The sequence below is a fragment of the Haliotis rufescens genome, unplaced genomic scaffold (assembly GCF_023055435.1).
Source record: "Haliotis rufescens isolate VD_foot unplaced genomic scaffold, xgHalRufe1.0.p SCAF_7, whole genome shotgun sequence".
In the NCBI taxonomy this organism is placed as follows: domain Eukaryota; kingdom Metazoa; phylum Mollusca; class Gastropoda; order Lepetellida; family Haliotidae; genus Haliotis; species Haliotis rufescens.
The window spans coordinates 17,500,840-17,517,546 of record NW_025964361.1 but is presented as its reverse complement, the minus strand read 5'-3'; the positions used below and the strand labels follow the sequence as shown (position 1 = coordinate 17,517,546).

The 16,707-nt window shown below is 44.3% G+C and overlaps 1 protein-coding gene across 5 annotated transcripts in view; it reads left to right on the top strand.

Annotated features, from left to right (window-relative positions):
* LOC124151847 (protocadherin Fat 1-like) overlaps positions 1-16,707 on the top strand; it is a 243,775-nt gene that overhangs the window by 31,744 nt on the left and 195,324 nt on the right. For all 5 annotated transcript variants that reach the window (XM_046524511.2, XM_046524510.2, XM_046524507.2 and 2 more), the window contains exon 3: positions 12,238-12,552. In XM_046524511.2, coding sequence (XP_046380467.2) covers positions 12,238-12,552 — 315 coding nt within the window. The remainder of the gene's footprint in view (positions 1-12,237; positions 12,553-16,707) is intronic.

Below are 16,707 nucleotides of genomic sequence, written 5' to 3'. Positions count from 1 at the left end.
GAGAAACAGCGATGACTGGTTTGTTAGATCTTTATTAGAAATAATAATGACTTTTTCAATATAATTACAATGTTTTTCATCCTATATTATTGAATATCTGCGTGTACCAGCACATGTCTTGCAGTCCGACTTCGCAGTGTTTTTTGCCTTTCACTTCTTGGTTCAGCTTATCTGCGGGTCATATCATTTTCTTTCATATTTCAATGGTCAAGTTAATACCTCAGCTTATCTACGGGGTCGGTTTATCTGCGGTCATATACGGTAAACACATCCACCAGACATTGCCATGGCCAAGCTGGTAGACCAGGCGTCAGATAATCTACTCAACCTCAGGCATGATGATCGACTACCCTTACCAACATTGAGGCGGAAGTTGTATAGAAGTCATGACTCTCCACTTCCGGATCATCAAAGTTTGGATGAAGACCTTACGAAGCTAGTACGCAACCCTACTAACGTCACGTTACCTGCTTCATGGGTTAAGGACCTATCCTTGGCATCCACATATTCAATGGACATTGGCGCTTCTATCAACTGGTTTATTGCTGGAATCAGACACATCATTCCGCCGCTACAGACATCATATGAAGGCATACATGGAGAGAGTCCTATGACTGTTAGGACAGATCAAGGACTCATCCACAGCCTGCCAGACACCATAGTCAGAATGAAGTAAGACTTACTCTCCACCCAAGCCTGGATGTCTTCACAGTTACTATTGGTTGAGCGTCAACAACTACTAGCACATATTTGTTCAAGAGCTGTAACCAGCCAAACCAAGAGGTTGATAATGTAACAACCAATATCTGCTCCCAAGACATTCAACGGGAAATTGGGTCACCTCATAGATGAGGTCAGACATGATACGACAGAACGTTTTCAAGTATCAACTATCAACCTAGAGGCCAAGGCACATTGGTCTTCCCATCCCCAGAAGTGTTCCTGGGATCAGAAGGACTTATTATATAAACAGCCTCCTGAGAAGAAGTTTGTCTGCTCCGGGAAGGATTCGTTCCAACCGGGTCAGGGCTACGACGAGTATCAGTCTTCTCAGGAATCTTTTTGTCAGTCGGACTACAAGAAATGAGGATCCTATCGCCAGGGCAGATCGGTTATGTCTGCCTGGTTATGTCTATGGACTGCGATTTACCCTTACCGTCTTTCAACAAATTACTGACTCCGTGACCAGTGGGAGGGCGTATTCTGTCATACGCCGAAAAATTGGAAGCAGATTTCGTCCGACCGCTGGATTCTAGACGTGGAGCCAAGCTAGCGGCAGCTGATCTGGCTGACCAGAAGCTACTAAAGAAGCGAGCCATTTTGGGACCAGTGGAGATCAACAAGACCAAAGGTTTTTTTCTCCGGTATTCCTAGTTCCGAAAAAGAATTCGACCCACATGAGGATGATATTGACCAAAAGACCCTCAACAAGAAATTCCTGGTACCTCCGCCAAAGTTCCAGATGGAATCAGCATGGATTGGCTCATCAGTCTCGACCTACAAGATGCCTATCTTCACGTGCTGATACATTCATCGTCACAGAAATGTGGCTTACATCCAGAAACAAGGGGGAACCAGATCCAGTTCCCTGATGGCGGAGACTACATGATTGTTTGCCTTGGCAGACTCCATGAGTTCCCGGATGGAAGTGACATATTCCCGGGAAACTGAACATCCTTGCCGAAAGCCTTCCAGCCAGGGGGGAAGAGTGGCAAATGAATGGACCTTACATCCCCAAATCTTTGTTTGGATAACCACGTCATGGGCCTCGGCAGCTGTGGCAAAATCATGGAGACCTTCATCCTCCCTTATATATTACAAAAGATGAGATAAGTTCGTCCAGTGGAGCTTGGGTTGCTATTGTGTTATATTGGGAACAACTAATTGACAGTGAAGAGGAGGTCTGTTGAAAATCTGAAAGTTTTAGTTAGTGTGACTGAAGCCAAAATACAGGATTTATGGCAAAGATGTAATAAAATTATTAACAATGATAACTATTGTTTGATATTACTAACCTTAACTATCTAATTGTTTATCTGAAAGATCTGTCACTGTCCAAAATGTAAGCTGACTTCCAAAGTGGTGTTGTGTCAAGTGCAAGATGGATGAAAAGTGCACAGTTTGAACAAGCCAGCGAAAACGAGGCTTGGGTTAGATCTTGAGAAGAAACAATGACACAAACATGGACCAACCCAATCACCCTTTACTTTATAAGTAAACTTATCCAGATGCCCATGCTAGATATTAAATTAAGAAACTACTTTACTAACAACTTTATAAAATAATATTGCTGAAATGAAAGGATCTCAAACAGATAAAAATGTGAATTTAATATTTTTGTTTGTGCAATGATAATACCATCCATGTCATTATATGCAGTTCATCTCGTAGTATCTCAACCCTAACGCCTTTACTTTACCACTCACCACTGGTATATTTAATTGTATCCTTTGCCATGTGCTCGTACGGCAGTTTGTTTACACTACCACTTCCGGTGGTCTCGCTCTCAGTGAATCTCTTAAATTGTTATAATGTTTTTTATCACTCTTGTCAGGCCAATTGACCTTGTTTTAGTATTATTCTCCCATAGCCGTGTTATCGTAAACCAACATCCATGTAGATTAATTTCTTATATACACCCATGATATCTTTCACTACCGGGCATGCGCAGTGTGAAGGAATGACGTCACATGTGTATTTATGTAAATTCCTTTCAGGTTCCATCTTGCCGTTTAACCATTGTTCTGTCAAGTCAATTTGGTAACACCACCATTCGACTTCTTATCCATCTGCAATCTTCATCCCTGTCAGCAGAGGGATTCTTTACAGCCTATGCTTTGAAATGGCTGACAGGACTACCAGACGTCGTGGCAGATCTGCTAGTCTCAACACAAGTACTTTTAGGGTTAACGAGGCGACCCTTGACCCAAACCAAGATGGCGACCACCGCAGCATGCCCAGAACTAGGAATGCTCCTTATCTCACTATAGCTGACCTTCGACTTCGTCTCACCGTTCCAGCTGTATACTGAAAACAACCAAGGGAATTCCATGTCACATCCCATAACCATGATAACAGAGATGACAAACACCATGGCTTCCGTTTCCGAGTGTCAACAAGACTTGCCAAGCAGCAATTACAACACTAACCTGCCGGGCACCATTACCAGTTCATCAGTCTATCCAACAACTCCCCAGCCTGATGTACCTAGCTTGACAGATTCAGTCCCTGTGATCCCCCAAAAGGAAATTGCCGAACTTAGACAACTGATCACAACCACAGGGCTCAGCGCGATGCCTCTACTAGGCCACCCTACATCGAATACCCTGAGTGGTATCGAGACTTCTCTCCTGACCCCCGCTAGCAACTCAACAGAGGTTCCATCAGACTCCTTACCTCATATCCACACAGTGTCCCCCACCTTAAGGAAAAAGATCCAGGAAGGTAAATATGTTAATTTGGCTTTGTTGACATTACCCTAACCAGGACAGTTTGGATACTAGAGTAACTGAATTCGAGGGGAATGTATACTCGCTCAAAGATGACCCCAGGCCGAATAGGACACTGACACTCGGAGAGTTTATCCAGGCATTTGGTATTTACAAAGACATTTATTGTGAGAACAATGATGCCAAAAGGAAACAGCTGGATGGCCACGAGCAGACTGTGATCGAACTTGCTACTCTGTACGGCGGGACATGCTACTACGACTACCACAAACTTTTCGCAGCTTGTGTGGCAGCTTTTGAGGCAAAAGGAGTTGTCATTCGATGGGACATGAGAGACTCAAAACTCTACAGCCTGTGTTCCTCAGGGCGACGTACCAGGACTTGTTCAGTGTGTCAAAGTGTAACCCATGGCACCGACGTCTGCCCGAGTATAGCTACAGCTCGCCGACCAATTGTCAGGCCTCAAGACAGACATGTTCCATATGACCGACGAAACGTGGACAGTAATGCCACGCACATAGACTCAAGAGGTAGACCTCGTGTTCGACGTGAAGGACAAGAGATCTGTAACAACTTTAATGATACCGGCTGCAGCCGCCAACAGTGTCCTTTCATACATACCTGCCTCATTTGCCATTCAAGAAAGCACGGCAAGACACAGTGCCAGAAAGCGCAGAAGGATTGACTACACTATGCCTTAGACAGAGCAAGTACTAAGCAGACATTGACGCTAACACCTATTAACATTGAGAGATTAAAAGCGGACTTACAATTCCACCCAGACAAGTGTTCTTCGATTATCTCATTTCTGGCCTGGAGACAGGATTCAATCCAATGTTAGACTCTGTGCCTAAATCAACAGTGGAATGCCGCAACAACCTTAGTGCCAGGAGAAATCCAGTGGATGTGTCCGCAGCTGTCAGGAAAGAATGTGCCAAGCAGTACGTTATCGGGCCTTTCCAGGAGTCTCCCTATGACACATACAGGGTTAGTCCACTTGGACTTGCCGAGGGGAAATGTTCTCGGAAGAAACGTTTGATATTGGACTTATTGGCCCCCCATGATGACGATACTGTCCCTAGCATCAACCAACTAATCAACAAGACATCCTGTTCTCTTTCCTACGTAACACTTGATCATGCCATTTTTATCATTATTCAGCTCGGAAGAGGGGCCCTCATGTGTAAGGCAGATATAACTGACGCCTTCAAGCAGATTCCATTAAGCCCCGAATACTGGCCATATTTCGGGTTCAAGTGGGAAGGACTGTACTATTTCTACACCCGGCTAGCCTTCGGTTGCCGATCTAGCCCCAAAATATTTGACACTCTGTCCCAGGCCATTTGCTGGATTCTGAAACACAATCATGACTTCCTTCATGTGCTACATCTAATGGACGACTTCCTAGTCATTGACCCTCCAGGCCACGACGCATGAGCACTATACTGTCTCTCTTCAAGAGACTCAACATTCCACTAGCTCTCCATAAGACACAGGGACCCCTTACAGAGTTCGAGTATTTAGGCATCATTCTTGACTCAAATCTTATGACTGCTAGGTTACCTCAAGATAAACTGCAACGCATAGCAGAGCTCCTTGGCAGATACTCCACAAAGAGAAGTTGCACCAAGAGAACTTCTCTCCCTGCTCGGACACTTGAACCACGCTTGCAGAGTGATCGTGCCAGGCAGGACGTTTGTCTCCTACTTGATCAAACTTTCCACAACTGTTGATAAGTTGCATCACCATGTTAGCTTGTCAGGCGATTGTAGAAAAGATTTAGCTATGTGGAACAAGTTCTTGATAGAATGGAATGGTATTTCCCTCTTCCACGACCTCCACATCTCACCTACTCCAGACATTGAGCTTTTCACTGATGCGGCGGCTACAGTGGGGCATGGGGGCTATTACCAAGGTGCCTGGTTCGCTGAAAAATGGTCGGAGGAATTGCTATGTAGTATGTCCGGTGAATTGTCTATGGCCTTCATGGAACTCAGATCACTTGGACAGCAGCAGTCAACAACTTTGTGGTATTGGCCCATCACGTACCTGGCTCAGATAATAACATTGCTGATTCACTATCTCGTTTGCAGATCACCAAGTTCCAAGCCCTGGCGCCACATGCTCAACCACACCCACTCCAGTGCCCCCCCAGCTCACAAGTAATGTGGCCCTGAATGCGCATCTCAACAGACTGTGGTCCATGGTCGTCAGCAAGGGTACTCAGACCGCCTATTCGACTGGTATGACCTGTTATATAAAGTTCTTGCTGACTTTCGGACTGTTTCAAACCATGTTCTATCACAGACTCCCTCCCATGAACGAGGCATATTTACAGTACTTCATTGCCCATTGTTATGGCGTGCTGCAGTTGAAACATGTCACTGTTAAGACCTACCGAGCTGGGGTGAGGTTCTTTTACCTGCAACGTGGCATTACCACAATATTCGACCATCGTGGATCCGGGGCGTTGAACAGACTGCAGTCCATCATGAGAGGTTACAAGAAGTTGCAAGCTCCTACTCCAAGAAAACGACTTCCCATCACCTACACAGTGTTGGCGCGAATCGTGTGTACACTGCGTGCAGGAGTACTTGGACCGTTTAATGACCTTGTAATGGAATGCATGTGCTTAACTGCCTTCTTCGGGTTTCTCAGATGTGGAGAAATCACGTGTGCTGCCAGGTTTGATCCCAGTGCTAATATTTGTTTGAGTGACATCAAGTTTGACTTCGCTAAGAGAAAGTGCACTATCCTGCTGAAAGCTTCGAAGACGGATCCATTTCGAGTAGGCGTCCCCATAATATTGTTTTCTAATAGTCGCTTGTGCCTGTTCTCTAGTTTGAGGAAGCTCTTCTATACCAGAACTCTTCAGCAAGCTTCTAGTGAGGATGCACTATTTGTGGACACTCAACACCAGCCCATCACATGGGCATTGTTTCTGTCCTGGCTCAGCAGAGTGCTGACTAGGGCCGGTTTTAACTCAAACGATTATTGTGGGCACTCGTTCCGTATCGGTGCTGCCACCACCGCAGCTAGCGCCCGGGTGGAGGACCACCTAATTAAGACTATGGGCCGCTGGAATTCAGACTGTTTCCAGAGATATATTAGAACTTCAGAAGAGACTCTGCTTAACGCACAGCGGTCGTTATGTGGACCCTAATCTACAATACAGATTCTGTGCCATATTCGTATTAGTTCGCAGTTATCAGGTTTCGTGATCATGTATCTTACTCATCTTTGGGGGCACTCGGTCGTACACAACCTCGTTTGGGCATCTCAAGCCATTGCATGCCTCAGGCATGCTTGGGGCCCCCCAAAAATTCCTTACCTACCTGGTCCGGCGCAGCCACCAGTTCACATTCCATACCCGCAGGGTACCCCTATCATTCAATCTAATAATAATAATAATCTGCTCCTTTTCTTCAACACCTCTCTACCCGCAGGGTAGCCCTATCCTAGCAGGCCAGCACGGCCCTAGAACTAACCCCCGTTCGCAGGACATTCCGTGTGCGACTGAGCAGCCCCCTTGTATATAGCATATATATCCCAATGTGTATTAAATTATTATCCCCCGCCGCGCGAAAGCGCGAAGCGGGGGATATAGTATTCACGTACGTCCGTACGTCCCACCTGTTTGTTGCCGCGATATCTCAAGAACTAAACACTGGATTGTCTTCATATTTGGAACTATGGTGTATATACAGACTCCGCAGACACCAGTCGGTTTTGGTGACCTTGATCCCATTTTCAAGGTCACAGCAGACAAATCTGCTTTTAGAGTTGGAAAACGGTGTTGCCGCGATATCTCAAGAACTAAACACTGGATTGTCTTCATATTTGGAACTATGGTGTATATACAGACTCCGCAGACACCAGTCGGTTTTGGTGACCTTGATCCCATTTTCAAGGTCACAGCAGACAAATCTGCTTTTAGAGTTGGAAAACGGTGTTGCCGCGATATCTCAAGAACTAAACACTGGATTGTCTTCATATTTGGAACTATGGTGTATATACAGACTCCGCAGACACCAGTCGGTTTTGGTGACCTTGATCCCATTTTCAAGGTCACAGCAGACAAATCTGCTTTTAGAGTTGGAAAACGGTGTTGCCGCGATATCTCAAGAACTAAACACTGGATTGTCTTCATATTTGGAACTATGGTGTATATACAGACTCCGCAGACACCAGTCGGTTTTGGTGACCTTGATCCCATTTTCAAGGTCACAGCAGGCAAATCTGCTTTTGGAGTTGGAAAACGGTGTTGCCGCGATATCTCAAGAACTAATCGCTGGATTGTCTTCATATTTGGAACTATAGTGTATATACAGACACCGCATACACCTGTCAGATTTGGTGACCTTGACCCCATTTTCAAGGTCACAGCAGGCAAATCTGTTTTTGGAGTTGGAAAACGGTGTTGCCACAATATCTCAAGAACTAATCGCTGGATTGTCTTCATATTTGGTACTATGGTGTACAGGCGGGGGATATTTCGTCACTCTGTGACAAATACTTGTATTGTTTCCTTTACCCTTTGTCGTGTTTTCATTGCACAAAACATATTTAATTGTTTTAAAAACATCCTTAATATTCTAAATTGTCCTTCTTGCGATTACAGACCAATCACAATATTATGTTGTTAAAATAATGTCCTATCAATATGTTATTTTGCTGGCGTTGTTTTCAGAAGATAATTTTAAAATCATCGAGTGTTGAATCCTTTACGGTTTCGGGGTTAGGCTTACAAATTTGATGAAATGATGAAAACATGAAAACAAATATGAAACAAAGAGGAGTGAAGACTGCTACCCAGGGCAATAAATAGTAAACAGGTGACAATAAATAGTAAATTATGTAATTCTTTTTGAATTTGAATCTATTTTGGAATTTTCTTGATGATAGCGTACCAACTTTTGCATATTTTGCCTCGATATGTGATATGTAGGACATGCTTCCCGTTTGAGAAATGATAGATAAAATTACAAGTATTTTGATTATTTTTCGTACTCTGCATTATTTTGCTATTGAATGGTTTACCTAGAATGTATATCAGTTCAGATTTTGCGTATCATCAAATATTTTTCAATAATCGCAGTGTTTGTTGACTTTCCAATCAATGATGTTACTATTCAGACCATCCAATTGTTGACCATCCAGTCAATGATGTTACTATTCAGATTGTTTTAGTTTACAATTAATTAGACTGAAAGTTTGCTAATTTTTGGAAATTAAGGAACTTCAGTGTTAAGTCAGCTAACAAAATTTTTTATGATCGAATGAAAAAAAGGATAACATTATGAATAAAATATGAAAATAAGAAAATATGCAGCTCACAGGAAGTGCCCAAAGTCAACAATGGTCATCATTTATGCATGCTATTCGCCTGTGGAATGGGTTTCGACTTTAGATGCACGGCTACTGACACACTCTGTCTAATGGGTTCGACTATACCATTGAGTTCTTTAAACAGTTATTTTGATTTTCATTTGGGGGTGTACTTTGTACCGCCTGTCTAGTTGGTATGACAGTATCATTGAAAACATTAATAGGTTGCGCTTGTGCATGTTTTATATTGCTAAATCGAGCCCAGTCTTTGTTTATGTCCTGTCGTGCCATGCCCTTTTATTGCAGGACTTGATCACAGCTCACTAATCACTATTCACAATTTATCACCCTGCCAAGTTAAATTCTCAAAATCATACAGTTCTCAGTCTATAACTGGATGTTATGTCTTCCAGGGAATCCTTCATACACATTTGAGGGCACTGTGTTCAGCTGCGTTCTTTGGTCGCCCCACAGACCTATAATTCTAACCTATAATCCATACTTACTGCAGGGTTAGCAACTAACAGTTTTCGTCCACTAGTCCTTATAATGATAACATATAGCAAAACCCTTAAAAATGGCAAATTTCTACTAGTCCTTATGATACCTTTACCATTGGGCAGTTTGGCAAGGACTATAGGACTGGTGCCAATTTCTAATGCTGCTTACTGCTGTTGAAAATGACGTTTATGGAGCAGTTATGAAAAACACCCTGACGCTTGAACCCTCTCATGGCACTAGCAAATTGGGAATATCACTGATTTATGAATGTGTTGCTTGTGTTTGGATAATCGCAAACCAATTAGGACGATGCGGAATGGACTGGTGGGGATTGAACCGAGTGCTTTGAAACTTGTGTGTTTTGTGTTAATTTTCAACGTCAGGGTGTGTTAGATTTGGACTTTGGGATTTGTCGCATGTGCTGTAATACTTTGCTTAGCTGGTGTTTCTTGTCACCTGAGATGGACCTACTGTATGACCTGATGCCAGCTTCATTACTGTGCCCCGTCACTCCTCATGTGCCGCCGCTTCTCAGCCTAGAATGCACGGAGAAGGTCGGCCAACTCAGAAACCGGAATAGTAGATTTCTAATTCTGTCTATGGATATTTTCTCGTCTCCAATGACCAATCGCTAAAAGAGGTTGGCAAGTTTTTGGGTTTTTAAATTTAACTTTCTTTCCTTACCTTTTTGTTTTCTCAAAAAAATTTTCCCGATACGATAGAAAATCAGATTTTAGTTTGGGATTGATCAGGAGGACTCCATCAGGAGCAGTTGCATTTGCTCTGTACGTGTCAGCGGCCACATCTGAGCAGGGTACGAAAATTGTTTTCATTGGTGCTAGATTCCTGTCATTTCCGAAAACAAGGCATCAAAGTCGGTATTGCTCAATAAATCAATTACGTTCACCTCAGTAATTTTACAGAATTAATTTTCTTCACTTGCGTTATTAGTATTGAAAGGTAGCCATTCCATATCCAAATCACCGCAAGGACAATCCATTTTGTTTCATGTAGCAGTTACACGACATCAATCACCAGAACCAAAGCATTTATTATTTATTTATAAGTCAGATGAAATGTTACAAGACCAGGAAAAAATACTAAATTAATTGTATTGCTGATAAATGCAGGTATTAAAAAGAAAATAGAAAAAACAAGTTAATCGTAACCACCAATCGAGTATTCTGGGAAACCCCGGAAAGTAGTTCCGGCAAAGGTCACATGATCAATTTAAAAAAATATTGTTCACATCGTGTGAACTTTTTTTTGTCCGTTCACAGGTGTGTGAACTCCAAATATCAGATCACGTGACTACCCCTTCAGCCAATCAGCATGAAAGAAACTGTAAACTTCGAAGTATGAAATTATATGCCCAAAATTTTATGACCACCATTGAGACTTTAGTGAAGGTCATTCTTGTGTTGATGTCTAATTGCAAAGAGTGGATTTGCTCCTGGACCACAGAACTAAGGGTGTGTGGTATCACTGGTACAGCCGTATATTGTGGTGCAAATCTTCAGCAATATGTATTGCGATACGTTTGTAAATGTAGCAACACATTGGGGCAAATATATGTACCCCGGTAAGTATTTTCTGATACATCTTGCCTCTGACGGTCTTTTTGTCAATTAGTGTGTTACACATCACAACTATCAAGCTCCTCACTGTGATAGTTCGTTTGCGGAGCTGTCTATACAGAGAGTAGGACGAAGGTGTCAGGCACTGAGAAGGAGTTTGTGCTACCATGTGAACATATTTTCTCCAGTGATCGTTGCTGGGATACAACATGGCAGATTATTTCGACACCGTCCCAAATAAGCGAGCCAAGGATGATGTAAATGTAAATTGGCAATAGATATTGCCCCATGTATAGCAATACAGGTTAAATTATGGCAATATACTGTAAACCTTCAAATTAACGCGAGCGTGAATTAAATGCGAAAAATATGAGTGGTCTTTGCTTGCATTATTAAACATCACATTTATATCAACAATAAGACATTTGGATAACAGAAATACAAATTTAGACTTACGCTGCCAACAAACAACAATGTTACTTACTTAAATTGGGAATTTAATGTGCGCTTTCCGACATATGCCTATTTCGCCAGGCCATTTAGTGTTTGGTCGAAAAGGGTATGTCTGAAAAGGTGAGGCAACCAAGGGGGGGCTTTTAGGGTTGCTTACTTAATTTGGAGAACTATTTATTGAGCTGCACTTGTAACATTTACAAAAACAATGTCATTCAAACACTATTTACATCCTGTGTATTTTCACTGCTGGGGTCAAGAAAAGAGTTCTACTCACTTATGTCATCACTGATCACACCTGCAAGTCCAGACAGAAGCCACCCACGCAAAATGGTGTCTTTGTTCTTTGCGACTGCCTCAAAGGCTGACACGAGCCAGCGCGCATGCATTGTTTTAGCAGAAGTACTCTACTCAGCACTAATAAGCGGTTCTCTTTGGTGTGTGAGTGGATTAATGTAAGGTTGATCTTAGGTGAGGATTCTCCTGTAAACCTGACAGAGGACATTTTCTTTAGATAAATCCACTGATGCTTGAAAGTAGAGGGGTGTCGCATTCATACTGAGTCACATTTTTTTGCTAAGGCTCAGTGGTCGCATTCTTTTGGAGAAGCATTAATTTCATGATTTACAGTATTGCAATACAAAATCAAGGTCAATACACAGCCTTCCCAAAACAGTGTTGGAATTCGGAATAGACAGATGTAGGATTACAGTCTACCCTATATTGGGTATATTGACTTTTTTAATTTATGCATGCACAATGGCCTCTTGCAAGGTCAAATGATCAAATTATTTGCCCCCGTTCAGCATAAAGATCTGCTATTTTGTGGGTGATTTTTAGGGTGACCAGGCTTACACTGCATGGGTATACTTAAAAGTGATCAGTTTCTTGTACTGTATATCTTAGCTAGTGTTTCTTTCTTATTTCAGGAACTATCCGAACTTCTCAAGTACTTGATCGAGAGACCATCTCCCATTATTGGCTGACAGTATATGCCCAAGATGGAGGACTCGTACCAAAGTTTGCACGTCAGGAAGTTCTCATTAAGATTGTTGATGAAAATGATAATGTGCCCCTTAGCCGTCAGCCTTTATATCATGTCAGTGTGCCCGAGAACAGCAGGGAAGGAGTGGAGATAATGCAGGTCGAGGCATATGATGGAGACTTGAGTGACACACAAAAAATCACTTTCCAGATCACTGGAGGAGATCCTCAGCACTTCTTCAAAATACACAGCACACAAGGTCAGTCAATCAATCAGTCAAGCTTGTTTTGTGGTAACTCATTTGTTTTGAAGCAGCTCCATGGTTAGATATCTCAGGAATGTCATATCACATATTTCTTTGTAGCTCTGAGTAATTTTTATCCCTCCCCCGCCCCTCAGCGATCGGATGCCCGTCCCTAAGTTCATCAGCCGTCCGTTTTCCATTTTCAGAGCCGATCTCCAAGACAGTTAAATATCTCTTGTTGAAACTTTCTATACAGATCAGACTTGTGGGGAACTGGTGTCTTTTGATGATTTGGGATTTTATTCTTTTTATTTTGTTTTGATATAGATCAGTCTAGTGGTGAACTAGTGCCTTTTGATGATTTGGACTTTTTTAATTTCTGTACTGGTGCCCATTGATGATTTGGGATTTCCGATTGAATTTTTTTTTTTTTTATGTCTTCATCATGTTCATAACGACAAGTTGGACTTTACTAAAAATGAGAATAGTGCTCGTTTCCGGAGCAGAAGCCCCAAACCGTTGAATATTCTAGATGAAACTTGCTACACACAGGTCAGTCTACTGGTGCCTGTTGATTTTAGATTTTGAACAATACTGAACAGCATTATTTTCTTTTGAAGTTGTGCCTTTTGCTATTTACAGCTAGTGGCATTTCTATTTTCCTCTATTGGCATGGAACCAATTTGTAATTGGTCTCATAAGGTGGTGGATTTTGTTTCTGGAGCACAACTAAAAAAACATTCCATATATTTCACCAAAACTTGGTACATGTAGATATATCAAACTGATCCTGAAGTGGTGCCCTTTGCTATTTGCAGATATTTTGCATATTGTTTACTTATCCTTCATTATTCCTTGATGCATATTACTGCTTGTTCTTGACAGAGAAAAGATCAGTGTGAAGGTATTTGCTTGAAGAAGTTGCTCCAACTAGCTGAGAGGCCAACCCATCACGCAGCTCCCGCGTGACCAAGGGAAGTGACGTCACAGATCCTCACATTACTCTTGTCACTTGATGAGTGAAGACCTGTTTTTTGCTGTAGCATAAACTGATTCAAACCCTCACGTGTTTGCTATTTGAGTTAATGTTTTTGTCTTTGTGTTGTGCCTATGGTTTGTATTTTGTACATTCTATGTTTGATAAACATGTGCATAACTGGCGTTTTCTCAAAAGAAAACATAATGCCAGGTGTCTTGTTGTTCCAAGTGGCCATCTTGAATATTTTACGTGTCCAGCAGTTAATGAACTGGTTTGCGTTCTATATTCTTTTTGCTTAGTACCCCAGGATTGGCGTATCCTAGCAAGTATTGTTTGTTTTGTTGTATGTTGTCTTACGTTTGTTGTAATATTTGTTTCATGAACCCACACAGTGGGATAAACAAATTATAGCATACATAATTGTGCGGGGACGCATTGTGATTTTACACTTCTTCGTTGCAGACATCATGTCCTCCTGCTCAAAGTGCCAGCGTAATATGTCTGCGTGGGATCCCCACCCCCTGTGCCTTAATTGTACATCGCAATGCCTCCAGGGTCACCGATGTAAAGACTGTTTACTGCTTTTACCCACAGTTTTCAGTCAGTACCTCCGTGTGTGTAAAAAACGCAGATCACAGCAGGCCAGGAAACACCGGCGCATGATGTCAGACCTCTCCGATGATTGGCCATCTCGGATGACTACCCTCCGACCTCAACTGCTACCTTGATGTCGGACCCCGCGGTCGCAGTCTCCACCCAGAGCACTTTGATGACCACAACAACGTCTATCTTTACGGTGGCGGCCACCTTGATGCCCGGCGTGGCGCTCACGTACCCGACGGCGCCTATACTATCCTCCGGACAGACGCTGTGTCTCCCACAGGCAACCCCGTCTAAGCACAGACGCCCATGATAGACGCCTCTCTCCTCCAGTACATTCAGTACTTACAGGCCAGACAGCCGTTGACGCCAGTGCCTTTACAGATGCCTCTACAAGCGCCTCTACAAGCGCCTCTACAAGCGCCTCTGCAGACGCCCCCGCCTTTGTCTCTGCCGCGTTGGCTGACCTCACAGACGCCTTCTACCTCTCATCACTCGGCTTCCCCAAGTATGTCTTCACGTCGGAGTGACAGTAGATCTTATCGACAGGGTCATAGATCTAGGAGCAGCTCCCCGGTTTGCAGACGCTCCAGTGGGTATAGATCCGACTCCTCGGAGGGCGCCTTCATCCCTTGCTTTGATTGCACCCCCACAGATGGCGAGTCCCACGTGGGTTTCGACCAAGTGGCAGACTGGCTGGCAGACAGATTAAAGGCAATCGCTCCCTCGCCCGGCCTAGAGGTTGATAGCAAGATGGCCATCCATGCGGACCCCACCTCGATCCCTCCTGACCCACTGATCAGAGACATGATCTCAGTTCTGGATGAGGACTTCAGTAAGCTGTCACTGACTCTGTCTTTCAGGACCCCACGTTATAGACGAGATGACTTCCCAGTCCACTCTCTTCAAGTTGCGGAACCATGTACACTCCTTAGATAAGGACATGCACCGCATGACGGGATTGAACCGATCCACCTCAGTCCGAGTTTCCGACAGCAAACTCGCCTACTTGGAAACAGAGATTCGCCACACGCTCAAACCTCTCTCACTGATGGCGTCGTCCTCCAGGGCTATACTGCAAGACTTATTGAGGACAACCCCCATAGGATTGACCATCTAACTACGGTTGTATCCTACCTCTAACAACAAGTGGAACAGATGGCTGTCACTTGCGCGCCGCTCTGATCGAACTCACTACCACTAGAGGCCTTGGGTACCTTGCCTTGTCAAATTGGGACCCAGAGTTCAAGAGAGACCCTTTGCGTCAACCTTGTTCCGGCTCTGACCTTTTCAATGGACAGATATCCAAGACACACTCCCGGGTCTCAGCCTTCGCCTGTGATAAGACAGCTCTCAAGGCCATCGCCAGGGTGTCACAACCAGCATTTGCTAAGGCGTCCCAGTCTGGCCAGTCCTACCAGCCATGACGCAACATCCTCCAGACTCGGGGGCGGGGCTCCACCTCAACCTCTCGGGGCAGAGGCAAGAGGAAAGGAAATTCCTTAGGCGCATACCAGTCCCACCGCGGCCACCCCAAGGGAGGTAACGCCGACCGCAGGGACCTCAAGAGCAATTGCCAAATAGGCACGACTGGAACCTCCCACCCCCAGCCGTCCAAGTTGTCGACATCCCAGTAGGTGGGAGACTGAGTCGCTTCTGGCAGAATTGGGAGATCCTGGGGTACCCATATGTCACCAATATTATCCGACACGGGTACAAGCTGACGCTAATAGACGACCTGCCACTCATGTTGTCCCCCATAGTGGACACATACCCCCCTACTCAACAGCAGCTACTGAGCCGGAACATCACGGCGCTGCTAGACAAGAAAGCCATAGAGGTTGTACACGCCCCAGCCATAACACCTGGTCCCCAAGAAGGACTCGGACAAACACAGGATGATCCACGACCTCGCAACTTTCAACAAACGCTACCTGCCGCGTCCACCTTATTTCAGGATGACCACGCTCAGGCTACTGCGATTCCCGGATCTAGGCACAGGAGGTGCTCATCAGCCTGGATATCGAGGACGCCTATCTACATGTCCATATACACCCCGACGACCGGAAATTCCTCCGCTTCATCTTCATTGGAGTCCATTATCAAAGAGGTAGTCCTCCCATTTGGAATTTCTTTGGCCCCATGGCTATTCACATGGCTTACCAAGCCCTCCATCGTCGGGACATTCAGTTCGAGGCGTACATAGACGACTGCCTATTGAACCATCAGGACACTGTCACTCTACTCCGCCACAGGGACTTCACCCTCCGGCTCCTATACCAGCTGGGGTGGAAGATCAACCTCAGGAAGTTGACACCCTCAAATCGCCTTCATTTCATCGGGGGCCTCTTGCAGACGGACCTCAATCTCCTCTCTCTACCCAGAAACCGGTGGGAGCGCATGCAGGCGTGACTGACTCCAGCTTTCCACCTACCACTCACTCTGCGCCAATGACATCAGCACAGGACTTGACCTACAGAGGAAGGCTCCAACTGCGCCCAGTTCAGATGTTCCTGGCTCCCTACATCAGGCGCCAGGACGCCTCAGTATCCATCGTCCTCCCGGATCACCTCAAACAACATCTCCGATGG